General features: G+C 35.5%; 1 protein-coding gene across 4 annotated transcripts in view; it reads left to right on the plus strand.

The window, feature by feature from the left end:
• The first annotated feature begins 977 nt into the window (after positions 1-977).
• Positions 978-23699, plus strand: part of ITPRID2 (ITPR interacting domain containing 2) — a 38617-nt gene continuing 15895 nt past the window's right edge. For all 4 annotated transcript variants that reach the window (XM_011772138.2, XM_011772141.2, XM_011772142.2 and 1 more), the window contains exons 1-10: positions 978-1539; positions 1878-1923; positions 5278-5327; positions 6149-6205; positions 8128-8167; positions 8254-8352; positions 9925-10133; positions 10995-11695; positions 18694-18766; positions 22665-22753. In XM_011772138.2, the coding sequence (XP_011770440.2) occupies positions 1329-1539; positions 1878-1923; positions 5278-5327; positions 6149-6205; positions 8128-8167; positions 8254-8352; positions 9925-10133; positions 10995-11695; positions 18694-18766; positions 22665-22753 (1575 nt within the window). In that variant the 5' untranslated portion in view covers positions 978-1328. The remainder of the gene's footprint in view (positions 1540-1877; positions 1924-5277; positions 5328-6148; positions 6206-8127; positions 8168-8253; positions 8353-9924; positions 10134-10994; positions 11696-18693; positions 18767-22664; positions 22754-23699) is intronic.

Raw genomic sequence — 23699 nt, forward strand, 5'->3', positions numbered from 1 at the left:
CATTCCAAATTCTTCAAAAGTTATGGTTTCCTGTAGCTATCAATGACAATGCACTTAATTACCTTGGAATTTGAATGCTTCCATTAGGACTTTTACTATGCTCTTGACTTTAATTTCAAATGAAAAGTAATTCCTTCCTTAAAATATTATCTCTATGCAAAATACTCTTTTCAATCAGGTTAAGATTTTAAAAAGTGTTCTTACTTGTTCTTCAGAGTAGAGTACAATAAAATATTGGAAGCCTTACTTATATGTATAGTTTAGATGTAACATTTAGGGGAACAATGTTGCTTGATAGGTCTGTCACATTGTGTCTGGTTTTGGATAGAATTTGAGCCTTTTTGCTAATGAGGATTTAAACATAACAAAAGGGAATGCTGAAGCTGGCTTTAGAAACAGTTTTGAACCCTGACATCATTTGTTTCTTGTAGCATGCTGTCTCACCAAAATCCAAGCAACTATCTCCACATTGTCCCAATTATTGTTTGCTCTATTCTCCCTTCCCTAAATCCAACTTCAATATGAAATTTCCAGATTAAATATCCTTTCACAATTCATTTTCATTCATAACATAACCACGATAAATAACTTTAAGTATGAAAGTAGCACTCCAGAAAGCTTGGTCTTTTGCAGTTTTAACATTTTTGGCTACACTAATCAAGCACCTCTCTTTCCGTCCTTACCCCAATTCCTTGGACACTAAATAGTCTACATTCAGGCGACTCTTTGAAGTGTACGTTTCAGGGTGCCTAAGCAGACACTCGTTTTCTCGCGGGGGCGATTTGTGAGACTTGGCCTCCCCACTTTCTTTCTATTTTTGGGCGAGGGAGGAGGAGGAGAAGAGAAGGAAAGATTATTAACAAGCAAACTAATCTCGCCCATTCCGCGGGCAGCAGAGGAGGGCTGGCCTGCTCCGCACCACGCCCCGCGCGCCCCCGGCCGGAAGGGGGCGTGGGCCGCCGCCGAGGGAAGGCGCGCAGACGCGCAGCGGCCGGCCTGCCCGGGGCGCGTCAGGCTGGGGGTGGGGAGCAGGGGCCGGGCGGGCGCTCGGCTCCCAGCCGCGCTCCCTCGGGCCACTAGCGCTCCCGCGCCGCGCCCGGCCGGCTTCATGTGAAGCGCCGGCCCTCCGCCCCTTCCCTCCCCTTCCTTCCCTCCCTCCCTCCCTCCCTCCCTCCCTGTCCCCTCCTCCTCCTCCTCCTCCTGCGGCGCCCGCTTCAGCTCCCCGGGGCCCCCTGCCCGGCCGGGCGCTGACAGCGAGGGCGGGGGTCCCCGCCGCCGCCGTGTCTCGCACAGAGTCCGGCTGGGGTAACGGAGCCCCCAGTGCGGCCATGGACCGACCCTTGGCGTCGTCGGCGGAGGCGGAGGAGGAACTGGAGTGGCAAGTGGCGAGTCGCAGGAGGAAGGCCTGGGCCAAGTGCCGCAGCTCCTGGCAAGCTTCAGAGACGGAGGATCTGTCCACAGAAGCGACGACGCAGGACGAGGAGGAGGACGAGGAGGAGGACCTCCCCGGCGCGCAGCTGCCGGCAGCGGGGGGAAGAGGTCGGTGCGCCCGGCTGGGCTGCGGGGGGAGGCTGGCGGGCTGGGGGGAGTCTCGTGCGCCCTGGGCGCCTGCCACGAGTTCTGGTAGAGTCTTGGGAACCGTAGGCCGAGGGGAGAGGGGACACTTCCGACCTTCAAAGGCGCGCGCTGGACGAGGCGCCCCCAGCGTCAACACAGACTACTGGGTGCCATCCGATTTCCCTGCCAAGGGACACTGAGACGTGTCGCTTAGGCTGCATTTGCCGTGGTGGATTTTCCTGCTTGGGAGGGTCCTGGGTGACCCTGCTGTCGGAGTGCTTCTGTGTGGTAACGCGCTGTCCCCTTGCTCTACCCCCCAGGAAACGTGCCCAACGAGAAGATCGCGATATGGCTCAAGGACTGCCGGTGAGTGCTCCCTGGGCCGCCCGCGTCCTGGAGGAGATCCATGCGGACGGGACGCTGGAGCAGAGCCACTCGGGCCGCGTCCCTGTGGGTCCCGCGACCGTTGTAAGCTACAAACCGGAAAGTGAGCCGGCGGATAGCTTCCTCCTCTAAGCGATTAGAAATGGAAGTGCTGTGACCGCTGATTATTTGGTGACCGTGTTGACTTTACAGTTAGGACTTCAGCTGCTCGCGCATGGTGTTAGCATCAGAGATCAGAAATCCAAAACAGATTATCGTGCCGTATTATGTTTGTTCTGTTTTTATTTGAAAGAATTCTCACATTTCATAGGATATTTTATTTTGCTTTAGTTTTGGCATCTGTACAACTGGCACGGAATCATTTTCCTCTCCAATGTGTTTTAAGACGAGTTTAATTTACCTAACTACACTAAATGAGCTTTAATTTTATTTCTGTTTGGGGAGCTATTAAAACTAGCTAACTTTGTACTTATAGTTTACTTCTTGAACATGGAATTGTCAGATGACGCTGGAATTCTCAGGGAATAGAACTTTTAAAAGCATTCAGACTGCATAAATCTGTTTAATTACATGCTTTGGCAAGTGTTACAAAAATGTTTGATAAAATACAGAGGAGATGAATCATACTGCAAGTAAATCTGACTACAGCGAAATGTGCTTGTTTCCTATTTTTTCCACTTTAATTGCTAGTTGTAAAATCAAGAATATAGCATTTAAACTTTTGTTGGTGTTTGCTTTTGAGCATATTTTTGCCTTCTCAATTTAGGCTTTCTTAATATTTCGTTCAAATATTAGAGTTGGGGTAGTTTGTTTTGTTTTGTTGTGGCAAGTGATTCATATGCCAGTTTGCCTCCTCTAAAGACAGAATATTGGCTACCATGATATTAATGCCCTGTTTTGATGAATCGACTGGAACCTTATTGAGCACTCTTTATGACAGAACTCGTATCCTTTATTGGAAGTGTCGTAGACCCTTCTGAAATATGATGAAATATATGGAATAACTTCTCTTTAAAGATGCACAGAGGCAACTACACTGCTTGAAGTCCTTGGACCCCAGATTTACAATCTAGCTGTAAATCAATCTCCCGGTTTTCAGATAAGCCTTAGATATTAGATACTTCACTCAAAGTATGGATCAAGAAATTGTATTACTGTGCTACTAGTTCATTTAATTGTTAAATTCCAAAACAGTCTATAATTTAAAAGCTTGAAATTTTGAATATACATGTTCAGGCCTTTTGGGTGAGATCTGATGAAACTAGTATCTTTCGTTTCCTCTTAGAAATGTATCTGAGCAGTTGTTTTGTTACTTTTACTTAGGTCTTTTAAAGCCTCCAATCTGACTATTTACCTACAGTCCTCAGTACAGTAGTGGCTTACTTTAGGTTTCTTAAAATAGGCTTAGCATTACAAATACGTTTATAATGTTTTATTGTTTAAGTTCAAGTGCATATTAAAAAGAATTTAAAAAATTAAGAACAAGAGAAGAATCACACTATGTTTTAATGACCTATAGGATTTAAGATTGTATAAGAGATCATATCAATTAGACAGTAAATAAGTGCATCTTTTTTGAGACAAGTGCAGTAGGCAAATGTTGACATTCACCAGGACACAGTCAATCCCTGACAATTTCAGAAGTTTTGTTGCCAATACTGATTTATGTGGGAAGATTCTGTAGTTTGCTGCTCCTTCCCTCATGGATTTCCTTCTTGTTCCTACAGTTGGCACCTATTCTACGCAAGAATGGCATTCATTTGTATCCAGGAAAGCTAGAACAAGTAGTCTTTTAATCTTGGCTATATTATCACAGGTTCGACTTAGGATATGTTGCATCTGTATTTTTGTTTTAAATAACAACTCAAGTTCCTTCCCAGAGTTGGACATTCTGTATGTTGTTTATTATGTACAAATGACCTTAAGACAGCATTTTAGCCACTTGATAAGTTCTCAAATAGTCTTTGTTTTTTAGTGCCGTCCATATCCTGAATAATTATACCGTGTTTTCTTTCCTTAAAGGGAGTCTTTATTTTGATAACCATTTGTGGGGGAACTAAGTAAAAACTGCTTGAATTAACATTGAAGAAGTGATAGAGATTTTGATAGAATTTGGAAGGGAGCAACTATAAAAGGAAGATATTTGTTTTCGAAGGAGGATTCCTGTTATTCTGCTTATCTACCATTTTCTGTTAGTGCGTAGACCAGTAGAGACATCTGTGGACAGAGTAATGCAGTATTTACATCCAAGAAAGTAGCCATCAGGGAAGGATGGCTTTTTAAAGACATACATTAGAATTTTATTAAAATATATGCAAAAAATGGATTAAAGCTTTTATGAGTATATTTATAGTAATTGCCTGTGATTCTTTTACATTTCAAAAGTACTAGTTTTTTAAAGAGCTGCCATTGTTAGTATACTTGTAGAAAGTTTTAACCTTTAATTGGCATTTCCTTGAAACTGGTATTTTCATAATTGATCCCATGTCTCATGTGAGTTTTTAACAGGTATAAATTGTTACTGAAGAAAGGTTTGTATCACAAAACAGACTCTCCAATATAAAACAATGTGTTGCTTACTATAACTTGGTTTGAGAGAATTAAAAGTGTTTGTTTCTGTATTTGAAAAACAGATATTTCTCTCATCTGTATTTGAACTACAAGAATGAAAAAATTTTAGCAATGGCTAATCTTAATGTTGATTCTCAAGTCAACTTTTTAGTAATTTTCCAAGTTAAATGAAAAATATATGTGTTTTTTAGCTAAAAACAGAAAGCAAATCTCAAGCTTCTACATTTAAATAAAGAAAAAGTTGGGGCAAGGGGGAGGCACTATGTGATGCTTTGAAATGCTAGTGATAGATTAACAGATGAGGTTTAAGGAAACTGTTGGGCCTCATTTCCAACTACTCTTCACTTTTTAATTTTATTAAGGTTAAGTTACCTATGACTGAAGATTTGTTTTCTTCTAATTTTCTTTTTTGATGGAAGGATTGAGAGGAACAGACATTTTCTTAATGCTTATTGTCAGTCATTCTCTCTTTTTTGCAAAGAAAAATGCCAATTCATATGATTTGTCATTGCCATTTTTGCCCCTAATTGTTGGCACATCAGATGTGATTAAATCATTCCTGCTGAACTGACTTGATGATAGGTATTTACTTAGTTACTGAATATTACTTATGTAATTTACTTGCATTCCTTGTGTGTTTTTGGAGGAGAGTTTAACTGTGATTAGAAGCTTATTGAGCTATAACTCTTTAAGTAAGGCCATGTAATGACAACTTTCCAAATAGCCTTTCACAAGACTAAGGCTAATATGTTTATATGGTTTCAGTACACCTTTGGGAGCCTCACTGGATGAACAAAGCAGTAGTACACTCAAGGGTAAGAGAAGGTTGCCTTTCTAAATCTGTTCTTTATGACAGCTCTACTTCTTTGTCCTCTGGGTAAAAGTGTATATGTGACTGATAAAAGTGATATTCATGTTTATAATGCTGTTCTGAGCTAGAAGCAAAATGGAAAAACTTTGTTGTAAACTGTAAAACAGTAGGGAGTTTAAGCAAATTGCCTAGCCTTTTCACAGCATGAAACTTACATCTTTATTGTCCAGTTAGATATTATAAAGACTAATTAAATATAAATATATGCAAATATAAGGAAAATACTTGAGTGAACAAAAGTTGAGTCAACTTTAGTGCAGCATTTCTTTGCTTACATTAACTGAAATTGCCACACCTAAAATTTTACCACCTGTTCAAGACAGAATTCTAAAGTTCAAAGTACAACAAGCATGTGCAGGTAGTGGCAAGGCATATAAAAATATATTTACAGTGTCAGGAAAATCCAGCTCCTGACTTAATATAAGATGGATAAGAAGAATATTTGCTCCAGAATCTGGTTTTCCATGAAACTATTGGTATGTAATCTAATTGAACATCTTCAAAAATATAAGTTTAAAACAGCCTGTAGGTTGGCTTCTGATAACTTTATGTTGCTGGAAAAGTGGTTTCTTTACGTTAAAGTAAAAGCGTATACCTGCTTCTTGAAGTTACATAATCAGAATAATGTCTGAGTACGTTCAAGTCTGAAACATTTTACTGTATAAGATATTTTGCTGGGTGAATTTATTTTAACTAAAATAATGATTTTATATGAGGGTAGGGAGGAACAAAACACCAGGATGAGTTTTCAGATGTTTCTTTCAGGTGTGCTTGTGAGAAATGGAGGAAGTTTTGAAGATGATTTGTCATTGGGAGCTGAAGGTATGTTTGTTTGGAAGAACTGTATTTTTGTTTAGTTTTCAAATTTAAAAAAAATGAGAAAGCTCAGGTTTATGATCCTCAACCTAAATTTAAGGGTCTTGAAAATGGCTCAGGTACATTTCACATTACCTTTCTATGTTAATAATCTAGTCATAGTCTGTAGGATATATGTAGGGATGACTCTGAAGAACCATTTGAAGTGTCCATCTGTCTTTCTTGTACTAAATGCTTAAAGGAACAGTTTGTAACAAACCGTGGTAATATAACTGAGGGAAGAAATGTCCTGAAAAAGGAAGGACGCTTAAATATTTATACATGGGAAAATGAAATTGAAGCTTATTTTTAGCGCAAAATAGACTTATGTCATACTTACAGCTGCAGCTTGTCTTTCTCTTTGTACTTAAGTGTCTCCTGTCTTTTCCCCGTTTTCCTGATTTTTAGAGGATTAAAGGGGAAAGACAAAATAGCAGAGCTAATAGAATTTTATTAGAAATCATGCTGGTGTTTATTCCAGAAAGCATTAGATTTTAAAAAATGTGTTGTGCTATTTAAAAATTTTTACAGGTTATGTAATGTTTTCCAGTAGATTTATAATAAAGGTTTCTCACACAAAAAATTAAGAATTTTAAATTATTTTACTGGTATTTTAAAAGCTATTTTATAGCTCATTGATCATATTGAATAGATTATTCATAGCTGTATAGCTCAGTTATTAATATGTACTTTTTTAAAAAAACAAGAATTTAAAAAAAATCTTTAAAGCTTACAATTGATGAATAGTGAATTTATACACTTAATTTAATATCCTTGATTTTTTGCTGTTTTAAATGCATCTGTAAGGTAAATTACTATTTAGAACCTTCTAACATTTAAAACTCTGGAATATGTGAATATATTCGTTTTTATTATTTCTGTTCATATGTTTTCAGGCTCTATAAAAAGCTTAAACTTACTGCTTCCCAGTCAGTACAATTGAACATGTTGTCAATCCCTTATTAAAATGCACTTTGCACTTTTGATATTTGCCTTGGTAGTTTGATAATATTGAATGATTTTATTGGAAACCAGAACCTAAAAAGGAATCTCATGAAAGAGTAAAGCTATTACGTTGTTTTACTGAAAATTATTTCAAGGCTATTTCCAGTCATTAAGTAAATAATTACTGAGTGCTGTGAGTTAGGCACCTTTCTGGTGGATGTACAAAGAAACACAGAATTGTCATGACTTTGCAGATCAGAAATGAAAAGCAGTTCATGTGTGCTGAAATAGATATGTTTATAATTAATTTTATTCTTTATATTTGTCTATAAAAGTTAAGTGAACAAAAGTTAACTCTAAACATTAACAACACGTATCTGTTTAGAACTTTAAGCTAAAGTTGTATTATAAAGTTGAAAGGCAATTTTTAAAAGAAAATTTATGTTGAAATAAGTAGAAGTTTTCAAGTTATATGTGTGAAAAGTCAGTTATAACCTTTAAAAAATCTACATTAGAAATTGACGTATACTATTGCCACACTTCATGTTAAATCATATTTTCCTCTTAAGATATTATTCATTAATAGCTTTTAAATTTAATAATTAGTACCACATATATGGTACATATCTTCCTCATTACTTATTTCTAACTTGCTAAAGAAATTTAATTGGTTCCCTATACTTTTTTTTATTTTAAGCACTCAAATGAGAGTAGTTAGTTTTATGTTACCAGAACACAAAAACACCCTTTAAAAGCTCCTGGCCCTGTTCTTATCTATCTGTATATTACTTTTAATGATGCAGATTTAATGGACCAAGATAAGTGTTTAATATATTAGGCATTTAATTCTAATATTGTAGGTAATTTGATTTCTTGATAATTGTATCATAGTAGTTATAGTCCTACTAACAATTGTGCTCTACATTTATTGTTTTTACCTATAGCCAACCACCTCCATGAAAGTGATGCTCAAATTGAAAACTGGTATGTAGCTGTTTTGCTCTATTTCTTTTAAAAAATGAAGACCATTAATGAAAATAAAGTTTTATAGAATCTGATTTTGTTTATAGCAATAATATCTTGGCCAAAGAGAGAAGATTACAGTTTCATCAGAAAGGGAGAAGTATGAATTCCACTGGATCTGGGAAAAGTAGTGGGACAGTCTCAAGGTAACATATTCTGAAATTGTGTTGGAATTACATTGTGTTATAGATGACCTACTCTTATCATTTTTTCAATCTTGAATTTTACCTTGATGGTATGAAATCAGAAAGAACACAAAAAGAGTGTTTCCTGAACCAGCACAACTGATAGGAGCTTTTGTTTTGTTTTGCTTTATTTTGAGATTAAATAAAAAGCAACAAGTAGGTTTATAATGCTGCCGGAATCCATAAATGAGTATTTGGAGCCCCCTCAACAACCTGAAAGAGGAACTCCATAATGGAGTAACTTGTAATTGTGGAGAACCAAAATTCATTCTGTTAAGGACTTGAGTTAACTCTGACACAAAAATCAGAATAAATTTTTCTAAGTTACAGCTTGATATGTAAGCATAATTTTTTTTCAACATATTAAACCAAAGATCTTTCAAATATATAGTATAGTCAGGCACAGTGGCTCACACCTGTAATCCCAGTGCTTTGGAATGTCAAGGTGGGTGGATTGCTTGAGCTCAGGAATTCAAGACCAGCCTGAGCAATATGGTGAAACGGCAAAACCCTGTTTTTACAAAAAATGCAAAAATTAGCTGGGTATGGTGGGGGCCACCTGTAGTCACAGCCACTTGGAAGACTGAAATGGGACCCAGGAGGTTGAGGCTGCATGAGCTATAATTGTGCCAGTCCATTTCAACTTGGGTGACAGAGTGAGATGCTGTCTCAAAAAAAAACAAAAAACAGCAACACCCCCCCCCCACAGAGTATATTAAAATACATCAGTCTATGTGCCTATGGAATCCAGTTTAAACTATTATCCAAATTATAATATTAGAATCTGAGCATTTTCTCTGAAACAAATTGAAATGTCTCTCTGTTGAAGTTCCATCTCTTAACTTTCCTGTTTTCTTCAGTGACTCTTAGAAAGCTTAGATTATCACTGGTATGAGAGAGAAGGGATACTAAATATTTAATTCCCAATAGAATTAGAGTAGTTACCTTTGTGTAATCCACACTCTGTGAACCTTACTCCTCCTACTTCCTAAGTGGAAGTGGTTGGAGAGAAGTTGAAAGTAAGCTCCTCCCTCAATTCTCTGAAATCAGCTTGTTATCTTTATTGTCTCTCCGAGGACAGTTGCCACTCCTAGGACAAGGATAGCAGAAAAGCTCAAGTTTCACAAAATGTCCCTCAGTTCCCTCAGTTCCTTTTCATTTCTTCTTTAATCTGTTTATTCCTTATTCTTGGTCATCTGTCCTCTACTTGTTTTAGCTGCTTTACAGGGAATCTCTTAAAATGACAAAAAAAATAAGGTGAGGAATCACGTAGGGAATCTCTGAATGTGTTCTTTGGGGTTAGCTCTTTTCTGCAACTCTAGCAACTTGAGACAATGAACCCTTTATAAGGGCTATTTATTCCTTAGTACACAGGTGTAAACATGGTAAAATAAATAATGGTTTACAGAGGAGAAGCTGAGAAAAAAGATTTTATCACAGGAAATCAATAATATGTATTCATTTATAATGTGATATGGACTATCAGTTTATTTTATATTTTCATGTTTCCTTTTTTACCCCCTTTTTTTGTAGTGTTTCAGAATTGTTGGAACTTTATGAGGAAGATCCTGAAGAAATTCTTTATAATCTTGGATTTGGACGTGATGAACCAGATATTGCTTCTAAAATTCCTTCCAGATTTTTTAATTCATCATCCTTTGCCAAAGGGATAGATATTAAAGTATTTTTGAGTGCTCAGATGCAACGGATGGAAGTAGAAAACCCAAATTATGCTTTAACAAGTAAGGTTTTTAAGTGTTAGGCATATTATTTTCTTAAATTATAGCATCTACAGCAAGATGGTCTTATTTTAAAGCCTTAATAATTTTCAGGAATAGCACTGGAAAGTAAAGAGATTGATCAACACAAAAGCCATTTTTACATGTTAAAATTAAGCTATTTTATTACTCTTTATAGTGGTTAATTTGCCTATTTTTTCCCTCCTCCCCAATTCTTGACTCAAGTGTTACCATAACTTACTTGCAGAACCTTATTCTTATCTACAGATCGCTTTTGTTCAAGAAGAAAAGAAGTAGGGAAGGAGTCTTGTTAATCTTAAATGAAGTCAGTTAATTTCAGGAACTAGTCTGGCTGATTTGATCAGTTTCACTCATATCTTTGCTTATTTTCTTTCTGTTAGCCAAAGATTCCAAAAATAGGATTCCCTGCATTGTTCATGGATCAGTTTTAAGAGATTAATAAATCCCCCCCCGCAAATTAGGTATAAAATATATATTTACATGCATTTTCTTAGAAGAATTTTGAAAGAGTCTTAATAGAGTTCAAGACTTAAGAATAGAATCACAGCTGTAGATCCAATAGCTAGTTCTTTCTGTTTTATTCAGTGTTGCCATTATGCTTTGTGTTTATTTCTGATTTTTTAAAAATACAAATTCTAGTGCTTAGAGTAAAAATCTTGCTCCTTCTTCCCACCCAGTGAATGTAGAGAAGGTTTAAGTGTTAGATAAGTAAAAAAAGAGAGTTTTATAATCTTTGTGATCTAAGGGTAGTTTTTGGAATTCTAAACAATAATATACATTTAATATATGTGTATGTGTATATATTAAATATAAACATATAATTAATATTTTTTCTTTTGGTAGGCCGTTTTCGTCAAATTGAAGTGCTTACTACTGTGGCGAATGCATTTTCTTCTTTATATTCCCAAGTCTCTGGGACTCCCCTGCAGAGAATTGGAAGTATGTCCTCAGTGACCTCTAACAAGGAGACAGACTCACCTCCACCTTTAACTCGAAGTAACACTGCAAATCGTTTAATGAAAACACTCTCAAAACTGAATTTATGTGTCGATAAAACAGAGAAAGGAGAATGTAGTAGTCCTTCTCCATCAGTTGAAAAAGGAAAGATTCTAAATGTTTCAGTGATGGAAGAAAGTGGCAATAAAAACGATCAAAAGTCTCAAAAAATTATAAAGAAGAAAGAGTCATCTTCTATGTTGGCTACAGTTAAAGAAGAAGTGTCTGGTAGTTCAGTAACTGTTACAGAGAACACTGATAGTGATAGAATTTCTGATGAAGCAAATAGTAATTTTAACCAAGAAACCAAAAATGAACAAAGTAAAGAAACTCAAAGTCATGAGCGTCAACTGGGTGAGGAATCTGGTATTATAGAATCCAAATTAGATAGTGATTTCAACATATCCAGCCACAGTGAGCTAGAAAATAGCAGTGAGCTGAAAAGTGTCCATATATCCACACCTGAAAAAGAGCCATGTGCACCACTGACAATACCATCCATAAGAAATATAATGACACAGCAGAAAGACTCCTTCGAAATGGAAGAGGTAAGTAAAAAATTACTGAGACTGGTTTCAAGTTGCAAACTAGGAAAAAAAGTACCAAAAATGTTTATAAAATGAGAGGTAGCTAATAGATTTATACTAGAAAAATTTATCCTAATTTTGACTTTCCAGGTTTATGTTTCACAAACCAAGAATTGGTCTCAGGATTATGTGATTTTGAGGTAATGGGACAGTTCACTAGCTCCTCCAGATGTTCATCCACTTGTTGATATCTGAACCTTAAGCCTGTTTTTTCTCTCAAGAGTAAGATTTTGATGCTCAAGAAAGCCCTGAGAGAGTATATTTAAATTCAAAGCAATATTGCATAATAGTTGGAAACACAGGCTTTGAAATCAAACAGGGGTTTGAGTTCTGTCTGCCACTGAATGACTGTATGCCTTTGGGCAAGCTTTTCTTGACATATCTCAGCAGTAAGGATATGTGAAGAAGGCTTTGGGGATAGGTCTTGGTATATGACTGGAAAGAACATGAAGATACTATGTACCTGCATGGGAAGGATAGGGACCCTCGAAGAAGAAGGTTTGAAAGGCCACTGAATAGGGTTTCTGCAAGCCCAGAAGACCAATGTTTGGTTACTTTTTATTTGTGTCCAGTAATATACCTGCTAGTTAACATAAATTTTTAGTTGGAAAAGTTAAAGATACTTATTTTGAATGAGGTTTAGCTAAAACTGCTTCTGAATAGTAGGAGCTGAATACTTTTGTGTTGGAATTATATAGCTTGGGGCAGGAAAACTGATGTTTACCAAGCACATCTACCCTGTGCTGGGCACTGTTCTTGGCTCTGTTCATTGCAGTCTATGAGGCACATAGTAGTGGTCTCATTTTATACATGAGGAAACTGAGGCATGTGTGTGCTGATGAAGAGTTGTGGCTATAAATTATATAATGCACAATTTGTCTTTTGTAATTTATTACATTAGATTAGTTTTAGTAATAGTTCACAGTGGTTTTAACATCACACACCATTATTTTAGGGAATTAGAAAATGAGATAGTTGATTCAGCTCATAAATCTCCTCTTAGGTGAGTCTCTCTTTCTCTCTCTCCCCCTCCCTTCTTCCCTCCTTCCCTCACTTTAGTGAAGATTTTTCATTTATTGTGAAATTTCAGTTGCTGATACAGATTTTTGCCTTTTTTGTGGTCTGTTAATACTTTAATTACAACTGAATAGTGAAATAAAAAGGGGAGTAGGAGCAGCACCTTGGAATATTTTACATTTTCTTTTGAGCTGTTTTTCTTTTATTTCTTTGTATATATTTATATTTCTTCTATCTCCTTACCTCCTAGTATAATTTATTTATCATCATAATGAGTGTGGAAGATGACTATGATGACACATTAAAATCTTTGTTTGTTCTATTTCACTCTGATTCCTTTTTGACTTTGTTTTGGTCTAAACTTAAACTTGTTCCAGCACTCATAATTAAAGTGTAAATTTTTGCCTACCATTAGAGCCCTTCTTCTATGACAATTAGATATGACAGTTAATTTCCTTGTTTAATACAATAGCAGAGCATAAAGATCTAAACAAATTATGTTAGGTAATTGCAAATCTCATGCTGGTGACTCCGAATGAACAACACTCATATTTTCAAGTAAGTCACTCTTCAAAGAAGTCAAGGAAGTTTATTTTTAATTTATAAAATTCCTGAATTCTAAGCTATAGTTTGTTTTTAAAATTTTTTATGATACCATACACAAAAGGTCTTTAAAACACTTAGAAAGTGCTAGATGTACTTTTTTGACAAGTTAACCTTTAATGATAGTCTGGGGTTTTTTGCCCCCTCTACTGGCAAAAAAGGTTAATGAAGAAAGTATTGTGGCATTGACTTGAACATTTTTTTGAAGTACAAGATTACATGCATTGGTGGAAGAATATGGAAGATTATTATTTTTTTTTTCAAAAAAAGTATTTATGCTCGACCACAGCTACATTGTAAATATGGGGAATTTTAAAGAAAATAATGTATCTTCAGATATATTTAAAATATGGATAAAAACCTCCTGGAATTGTGTTTTCATCCCTTAGGGGACATTAAAGAGAGCTGGTAGAACAATGGATAAAGAAAGGAAATAATGTGTTACTTTAATTTCCTCTTCTCCCAAGCATTTGAATCATATTGACAGATGAAGAGAACAATCTTAGTGAAGCTGACTTTCAGATCCCATTCAGTGTAGTTTGTTACTATTTTTCTTTTGGACCTCTTTCCATGAGGTTTGATTCTTGACGGAAATTTTATTCTTGTGAAAACAATGAGTAAATGTAGGTTAGAGCTTTCTCTCTCTCTCAGTAAATCAGTTCTCAGAAAGATTATCTGAGCATGAGCTGCTTTGGGAACCTAGGAAGGAGAAAATGTTGCTGACATGTTGACTGCATGAAGCTGTCTAATCCCTCTTGAGACAGGAGGTAAGATCCCACAGTCACCAGAAGCAAAGAGACAAAATACTTAAATGTAAAGAGAGCTAAATAGATGATGAGACTGATCCTGGCCTGGTACAATGAAAGTGTCTATTTCTTATGTTAGAAAAAGTAAAGGCCAGAGACTACTTTCTGACTACAAAAGTCACCTTGCCTTATAAGGTGTCTCGTAGACTATTTAAAATAGTTGTGAATGTTTAGAATGATATTTCTTTTTTTTTTTTTTAGACGGAGTCTCGCTCTGTTGCCCAGGCTGGAGTGCAGTGGCGCGATCTTGGCTCACTGCAACCTCTGCCGGCTGGGTTCACGTGATTCTCCTGCCTCAGCCTCCTGAGTAGCTGGGATTACAGGCACACACCACCATACCCAGCTAATTTTTTGTGTTTTTAGTAGAGACGGAGTTTCACTATGTTGGCCAGGCTGGTCTCAAACTCCTGACCTCATGATCTGAGCACCTTGGCCTCCCAAAGTGCTGGGATTACAGGTGTGAGCCACCACACCCAGCCTGTAACTATTTTTAAAAAGTTATTAAACCCTATTGTTGAATTTCTAATTCTTCCAGATGACTTGCTTCATTAATTCTTGTGTTCTTTTTGAATGGCTTATTTTGAATACGTCATCGTAACTCTCTGAAGCCATAGATTAGTAGTGTGAATGATTCACATGTTAAACCAAAATGATCCTTCTCAAGCAGATGTTCATCTTTTAAGTGTAAGGGAAAAACTTAAGAAGGAGAACTTTTAACTCAGCGTTTCTGTAAGCAGTTGATTGTGTGGTGGTCTTGGCCTATAAATGAATTTTTATTTAAATATAGCCATTATTGGATATACACATAATCTTTTTAAGCTACTGATGTGTTAGTAACTGTTTCTAATCCTGTCTTCATACTAATTATTGATTTAACTAATGTACCTCACTACTCATTTTTAGCTGTTTTAGGATTTTTCTTTGTTTATTGGACTGAGTTAAAATAATCCCACTTCAATCAGATATTTGACAGATAATTAAATTGTTCCTTTGGCCTTTTAAATTTAACTGTATATGTTTTGAAGATAAATCCGCCCTAGAATATGAATTCTAACACATGACCCGCACAGATGTCTGCTACTCTAAAGCCCAATCAACCACTGTTTTGTTATTTGGTATTTGCCTAAAAGACCTAAGTTAATTTTTATTAAAAAATAATTTACCTGACAGTAAAAATAAATGATATTTTTGTGTGTATGTGTAAAACTCGTGAGTATTTGTTTAAGATAAACATTTGCGAGTAATTTATAGAATCATAAACTAGTACGGAAAGAGATATTTTAATTCATTTTCTAGTTTCTTCCCTTTACAAATGAGGAAGCATCCCCTCCCTCATTTGATATTGTTTTATAGCAGTGGTTCTTCACCATCTTTCTGAGGGCTATAATATTCCCTTTGATATCAGTGCTTCACAGGGGGAAGGAACACAGCGGGTGTCAGTGGAGGATGGTAGAGGAGGAGACTTGAATTTGACTTATTTTTGACTATATATACAACTTGCTAAAGGTCGGATATGTTGGTATGGTCAGGTGTTGTACAAGAACTCATCATCTGCTGCACAGCACCATGCTACTACTTTGGAAAAAGAACGATTTCCTCTGACATTTTTTGAGCTGTCATTAAAAATTAGAATTGTAATTTCTAAAGCTCTAGTTTTGATTTTCTTTGAAAACCATTTTGATATACAATGTTTATACAATGACAACAGCTATACAGTCTCTTTTTAAACTTTAGAGGAAGGGTTATTTGATTTAGAACATCCATGTATTGCTGTTCTGTGGAATACAATACAGTAGTATTGTGCTTAGAAGATCCCTCTTAGTCAAGGTAAACATGACAGCTGTAAAGAAGCCAAAGTGGTTCACTGAAACAAAAAGTACATTTTTTAAAAAAGAGAAAGAAACCAAAGTGAGTGCCTGTCATTTTAGCAGAACATTGATTAAGAAAGATACAGTCATTGTTTCATGAAAACTTTTTTAAATGAAGTAACCCAAATGTGTGGGTTATTCTGAAGCTGTTTTTCATACATCTTTAAATCCCAAAACATTGAGACCAAGCAATTTTATCACTTTGGTTTAGTGTTTTTTTTTTTTTTTTTTTTTAATTATGAAACTTTTATTATGAAAAGTTTCAAACTTAACTGAAGATTAGAGAAAATAGTATCATGAACACCCATTATCCATCATTCTAATTCAGTTTTATTTGGCTATTCTTGTTAATTATGAAAGGCTGCTTATAGCAAATGACCAGAATTCTACGGATCATTTGAAACCATTGAATAGGGAAAATCTTGTCACGTAAATCTAAAGTCTATGTTCTATATTTGCTTCATAATTCTCTGGGGTATACCCCATCTCAAATTTGACTGCCTCCTTTTGCACAATTGTGACCGATAATAAAATAAGAAATTTACCGGTTATCACTAACATGTCTATTTCTCTCTTCAGCAAGTGAGTACTCTGATTTTGCTGAGTAAACAGAAGAATCCCAACTTTAGTAGTTTTATTAGTAAAATATGACCCTCTCAGCTTTTTTAAGTGCTCCTTTCTTGCAATTAATTATGGAGTTTGTAGTAAAAGGAGAGAGTAGATTTGTTTTTGCCATAGAGTAGCATCTTGAAGAATAGTACACTGATGATATGTGTTTATTAAAGTCATGTTATTTTGTGATTAATTTCATAAGTCTAAGGAAATAGAATGCATGATAATTCTGTGTTTATAGGTGAGCAGCCGGGTGCCATGGCTCACGCCTGTAATCCCAGCACTTGGCAGTCTGTGCAGGTGGATCACTTGAGCCCAGGAGTTGAGACCCCAGCCTGGGCAACATGGTGAAACCCCAGCTCTACCAAAAATACACAGATTATCCAGTCTCATAACCTGGTCTCAAAATAAATAAATAGATTAAATTTTTAAAAAAATAACAGTGAGAGATTTGGTATATTAATGCCGTGCCTAAGCCAGTATTCCTACAACATAAATGAAGAGGCATTGGAATTCTATTATAATTTTTTGATCTGGTTGATATTTACTTTACAGAAAGTTACTTGAAGTAGATCGAGCCTGAATAGAAGCTAATAATAGACCTTTTGTTGAATATAAAAAGAAAATGCAATTGTTCCCTTGCATATAAGACAATGGTTTTCCTGTTGAACATGTGTCTGCTCCTTTGAAGAATTATTCTAATTTTAACATAATAATAAAGAATAGTAGAATCTATTTTATGTATCTGATTTACAGGTGATGGTTTTGCATGAGCAGTGTGCTTTCAGTTTCAAAAGATTTATAAACTTGCATTCATGAAGCTATATAGAGCAAAGATAGCACAAATTAGAGCAAATTTTAAATTGGGTAATACTATCTTTAACCTTTGGGCTTTAAAAAAATGTTGGTTATTTCACTCTTATTCCTTTGGAATATTTCTTATTCTTGAATAGCTTCATAACTAAAAACTACCAGAGTTTTCACTAAAATGTGTTAACTGTTAGTGCTCTAATTTTTGTTTTCAAGGTTGAAAACCCACATGTTCAGCTAGTTACCACGTTTTACTAGGATGTTCTTTATGATTTAAGAACAAATCATTACAGAGTAAAGTGACAGAAATGATTGTGCATCTTCCCCATTCCCCATGTATTTAATGTTGACATAGAGTTAATTATGTCAGAATAGATAGTGTTTGTGGGTTGGAGGTGGTGATTTAGGAATCTGAAAATTTCTAAAGTATGTACTAGTGCAGATAGAAAAATAAAGCACAAAATGACAACTGGGTTTGATACGTTCTTTTGAACAGTGTTTTCAAGGAAGATTTATGGTTAATATCTTTCATTATTTTAGTTCTGTAATGAAACCTGCTTTTCCACGTACAGATCCCAAGTTATGTCTTGAAAGAATTTCAGGACAAAACAGTCTTACACATGAGCAATTTTTGATATCTGAAAGTTTGGGGAAATTTAGAAATTCTGCAGTGGTAGCACTGTGTTCCATTCTCAAAGATGCAAGACTTATAATTACCTCAACTGTGTGTTGGTCATGATGTGCTGTAGTGAGTGTATTAGTATTTCTCCTGGGATTTACCCTACTTTGAAGTTGAACGTTTAGAGAATTTTTCCTTATGGATCTGTTTTTCATGTAATAGCAACATTTTTTTTTTGAATGAAGTAGTTATTAAAATTTATTCAAGGTTGAAAACCCATATGTTGGGCTAGTTTGCACACTTGACTAGGATGTTCTTTACTATTTAAGAACTAACTATTACAGGGTAAAATGATGGAAGCTAGTGCACGTCTGATGCACTGATTTCCATCAGTTATTTTTCTTTGCTACAAACTTGAGTGCTATTGTTAATTGGAAAATAGATCAGAAAATTTAGTTGTGGAGCGTTCTAATAATTTTGAGGTCAGATTTCTTAAAGTTTGAATATACATAATGTTTTAGTGCACTTGAGTTAGGTTGATTTGTTTAATGGATGGTTATTCAAGAAGCTATACTTGTTTGCCTTAGATTCATGTGGTCTTAACTACTTAAAACTCTTCTTTAGGTTCAAAGTACGGAGGGAGAAGCTCCTCACATTCCAGCCACTTACCAGCTAGGTCTTACGAAGTCAAAAAGGGGTAAGTGGACCAGTACCCACTAGTTCTGAGCACATTATCAAATATTAGTTGATTTGGAAAAAGGGGTTTTATGTATCAGTGTCTGTAGTATTTATGAGTGTAAAAAGGTAAAGAACACAGGTAGGCATGATTCATTACTCTTTGGTTGTAGAACTTTTTCTGTGTTTTTTTAAAGACTTTTAAAAAATTAGTTTGCTAATTTGTTTGCTTATTCTGGAATGACCTCATTTCACAATTTTGTGTGCTCTAAGTATTTTACACTTTTGCATAAGAGCCAGTTGGGAAGTGATAGAGCAATGGATTAGGAGTACCTTTTACATTGTTATGACTGAAAAATATACTGGTATTATCTATCTTTGGTGTTTCACTATATAAATATAGTGACATATTTATAAATATAAATAAATATATTCCTAGGTATAACACATGAATATTCCTCTAGCAAAAACCACCAATTTTTTAGCAATAGTTAAAGCTAGTTAAATTCAAACTATGGGTTGAAGGTGAGTGGTTGTAGATACTGTTCCTCTCTTAAATTATTAATTATTGACCAAAGAACCTTTGAATCCGTTCCTTTCACTTCTGACTTGCAACAACAGTAAAAAAAAAAATGTCTGATCTTTGGATTTACAAAGCTTTTGAGCTTTAGAGAAAGGGAAAGAGGAAGAGGTGAAAATGACTACTGAAGGTAGGACTGTTTATTTTTGAAACTTTACACATGCTGAACCACCCTGTTTTTTTTTAAACAAAGATTCGTATGTATGTTCCTAGAATAGGAAATTACATGTTTGTTGTCTCCTGATCTCTGAAATTACTTCACAGGAGACAATTTGCATAATTTTTTTTTTCTTTTATTGCAATATGGTATTAAGAAACAAGAACTGCACTCTCACTAGGTCACTGCAGATCTGGTTAGACTCAAAATGAACTTTACTATTTAATTTTCTTCCCCTTGTAAGTTCGCAAATTTATGTACGTGTTTCTGAACTGAGTTCATGGTCATCAAGAAGTCTTTGCTTTCGATGGGTACACAGGGGATACATTGGAAAAAGCAGCTTGCCATGCATTAAAAGGAGGATAAGAAAACAATAAAATTACTTTAAGATGTTTTAAGAGCAAGATCCCTGTGGTAGGGATGATTGGATGTGGGTTATATTCGTATCTGGGTTTTTTCCTTTTCTCAGTCAGATTTTTATAAATTAACAGTAAAATGGTTCTGTGTGTTTGTGTGTGTGAGAGAGAAGAGAGAACAACATAGTGTTTTCATCATTTTGAAAAGTAGCCTATATCCCATGTAAGTATCTTAGATCATAACTGCAGAGTTAGAAACAGTGGTAATATATTTGCTTCAAAAGTTTAGTACAAATGCATATAGCAGTTTGGTAATAGGACTTTTGAAATTAAAATTATCTTAATCTCAAATCCAGTCCAAGATTTATATACTGAAGCCCAGAGAGGTTTAATGACTTAATGTACGTTACAAGTTAGCATTCGGTAGATAGGTTGGGAAAAGTTCAACCATTTTTCTTATTAAAGAGGACATACAATATTTTCTTTAGTCTAGCAGATAGTAGATAGACAGTTGTTCGGTGTCTTTATGATGATACTAGACAAAGTTTCCAGATTTTTTTCTCACTTTAATGTTTCCTCTAACTTCCTAGTTTTTAATTAGAAATCATATATTGTATCTTCAGGACAGAGATCTAATCCTTTTTTTTTTAGTTCCACATTTTTCTGTTAAGAACTGTGTTTTTGGAAACAGAAATGCCTGACTGAAGAACCTAGATTGTGATTTATGGTTTACAAAATAGTTTCCCCTACATTCTACTTAGTTTCTGAAGTAGCCCTGTGAGATAGATAGAAGAATTATAATTATCTCATTTTACAGAGGAGAAAAGCTATTGCTTATGATGAGGAACACAGCAAGAACTTGAACCCAGGCCTCCTTGTTTTACCCATTGCCCCAAAACTGCTCTGAAGTCTAAGCAGTCTACATACTTTATGACCTTAAACTGTGTGTACTTAGGGCTTAACAACTGTGAGATGAACTTGGCACAGACTGTACTCTCTTGCAGATAAAACAGACCTTAGCCGAGAGAACCAGTCAGAGCTGCTCACTCTGGCTGCTTTCTCTCTGAATATTTCCCTGTGCTCTCAGACACCTGACCCTGCCCAGCCAGATAGACAGTTTCACTTCTAAATCATTTAAATGACTGCATTATTCTTTTGTTGCTTTAAGAAAATAGGTATCATTGATTGACTCAGCAAACATTTATTGTCAGCTTATTCTAGGTACTGGGATACAAAGAAGAATAGTTTCTGCCTTCAGAAGGCCCACAATCTAAAGACATGAAAATACATAATTATAGTGATAACTGCTATAGCATAAGATGTTAATCATTTTACCAAGTAATATATTGCCTTATCAGTACTGGCGGTAACAGCTTATTGCAGTTTAGTTTCACAAGTATTCCAATTACCTAGGCTTATCAAGGATATGGAATAATTCTTTATATTTCATTTTGCAGTCTTGTTACTATCAAAATGATATTACAGAATTGTTCTAAATTTTTAATGAGAAAATATTATTCCATGGAAACTGAGTCTACAGTGGGGTGTTTTTCAAACCAAGTTGACTTTAATAGATTTTAAATTTTATTTAATGATATTATCTGGCTCTTTTTCTATGTGATTCATATCTTAAATTAATATGGTTTTGGCAAATACACTTTAGCCCTTTGCTTTTGAAGTTCTGCAGAACTTTGCTGTCTCTTGAAGCTTCTGCCTTGATGAATGAAGAACTGTACAGTCTCTCCCATTGTGGTAGTTGTAGTGTGGGTGGAATGTGAACATACTTACTATGCTTAGTTGGCCTTTTTACGTGTGTAAAACATTATTTATAGGTCACACCAACGAGGAATTAGAATTTCGAGGCAGAAAAATAAGCAGAAAGATTTTATAAGGTTAACAATATTGTGTTGTAGTTGAACCTATTTGGTTGAGTTTTATGTAATTGTTATGAAATAATTGTTTCATACCTTACACATTTGCATCATTTAAAACATCATAAAACACCAGAGACATTTAAGCGTGCTTGCATTTCAGATTATTTAATGTACTAGCCTTTATTGTGTTTTTTTTTTTTTTTTTTTTTTTTTGTGAGACGGAGTCTTGCTCTGCCGTACAGGCCGGAGTACAGTGGCGCAATCTTGGCTGACTGCAAGCTCCGCCTCCCAGGTTCACACCCTTCTCCTGCCTCAGCCTCCCGAGTAGCTGAGACTACAGGCGCCCGCCACCATGCCCGGCTAATTTTTTGTGTTTTTAGTAGAGATGGGGTTTCACTATGTTAGCCAGGATGGTCTCGATCTCCTGAGCGTGATCCATCCGCCTCGGCCTGGCAAAGTGCTGGGCTTACAGGCGTGAGCCACCATGCCCAGCCCTAATTGTATTTTTTAAATAGAGAAGATAATAGAAATCTTTACACACTATACTCTCTATTTGAACTTCTAAATTTACCTCCTAAATATCTTTACATATTTACATAATGGAAATAATTTACTTTGGGACTTCTGTTTTTATTAGAGCCATCTTTTACTTCATCCAGTTTTCCTTCAAGGATAAGACATTGATTGGATTTACCAAAATAGATTATAATTAGAGCTTAAATAATGAGCGAATACTGAGAGATTCTGATAGAAGATCTGATACAATTTTTGTTTGAATTTGAGTTACCTCCTATACTTTGAAGCCATAATTTTGCATAAGTAATGCATACTTTTCTAAGAAGCATTCAAATATTGTGTGTCTTATATCTGCTGGGAATCATATCTGTAGTAATATTGCTCTCTGTAAAGTCTTATTTGGCAGTTTTTTTTATAGCCACTTTTTTTATTCATAGATCATCTATTACGTACTGCAAGTCAGCATTCCGATAGCAGTGGTTTTGCTGAAGATTCTACAGACTGCCTATCCCTTAATCATCTTCAGGTAAAATTTTCTGTTCTAATAGGCACTATGATTAACTTCCTCATTTTAAGGTAATTTTTCTGTTACTATATATTTTAATATTGAGTCTGTGTCATCTTTATTTTTCAAGTGACAGAACAAAACTCCTGGCATGGAGATGTTATCTAAGCATTTGACTATAAATTTTAGATTTCATTAATTCTTCTCTCTGAATATTTTTTTAAAATATCTATCTTACCCTTAATTTTTGGACCACCAGTAAACAGAGATTATTGTGATCATTAATTTGTTTTGTCTGTTGTTTTTCTTATTTTTTTAACCATCATTGTATTTCAGTATTTTACAGTAATTGTTTTGCCTATTTAATAACTGACATTAATTGTGAACCTATAGCTTGCTGAGTGTTATACTGATTTTTACACTAGGCTGTGTGAGATAACCCAGAGAACAGGCACATCTTTATCCTCAAGAAACGTATAGTCTATGTGTAGAGTACACAGAATGCACGCAAGAAGCATTTGAAACATTTTTAAGCAAATGCTAAAGAAAATCGGGATGAGAAAACTCCCAAAGAGCGTTTAGGAACATAGCATAGCATTTAAGGGGTAAACAGACAAGAGGCATATCTAAGGTCACTGAGAAAGAATAAGTGAACAGAAACACTGGGAGATGGAGGAGAAACTTTCAGAAGGTATGGAAGAAAAGATAGGAATGTTGACTGTTTTTCAAATATGAATGATAGCTTAAGAGTGAGGGGTCTTTTTGTCTTTTTATAATAACAGGGAATGACTTGGGGAAGGTATTCAGCTTAGGGAAAGAACTGTAAGAGAAGAATTGATTCAGAAAAATCCGAGATGAAAGTGGAGAGATACCCTGCTCTTGGAGAGGATATTGATCAGGAACCCAGATTGGAGGGATTCGCTTTGAGTTTCCTTTCAGAAAGGAGAGAAGGAGGGAATGATGGGGA

This window comes from Macaca nemestrina, chromosome 11 (assembly GCF_043159975.1).
Source record: "Macaca nemestrina isolate mMacNem1 chromosome 11, mMacNem.hap1, whole genome shotgun sequence".
Classification (NCBI taxonomy): Eukaryota; Metazoa; Chordata; class Mammalia; order Primates; family Cercopithecidae; genus Macaca; species Macaca nemestrina.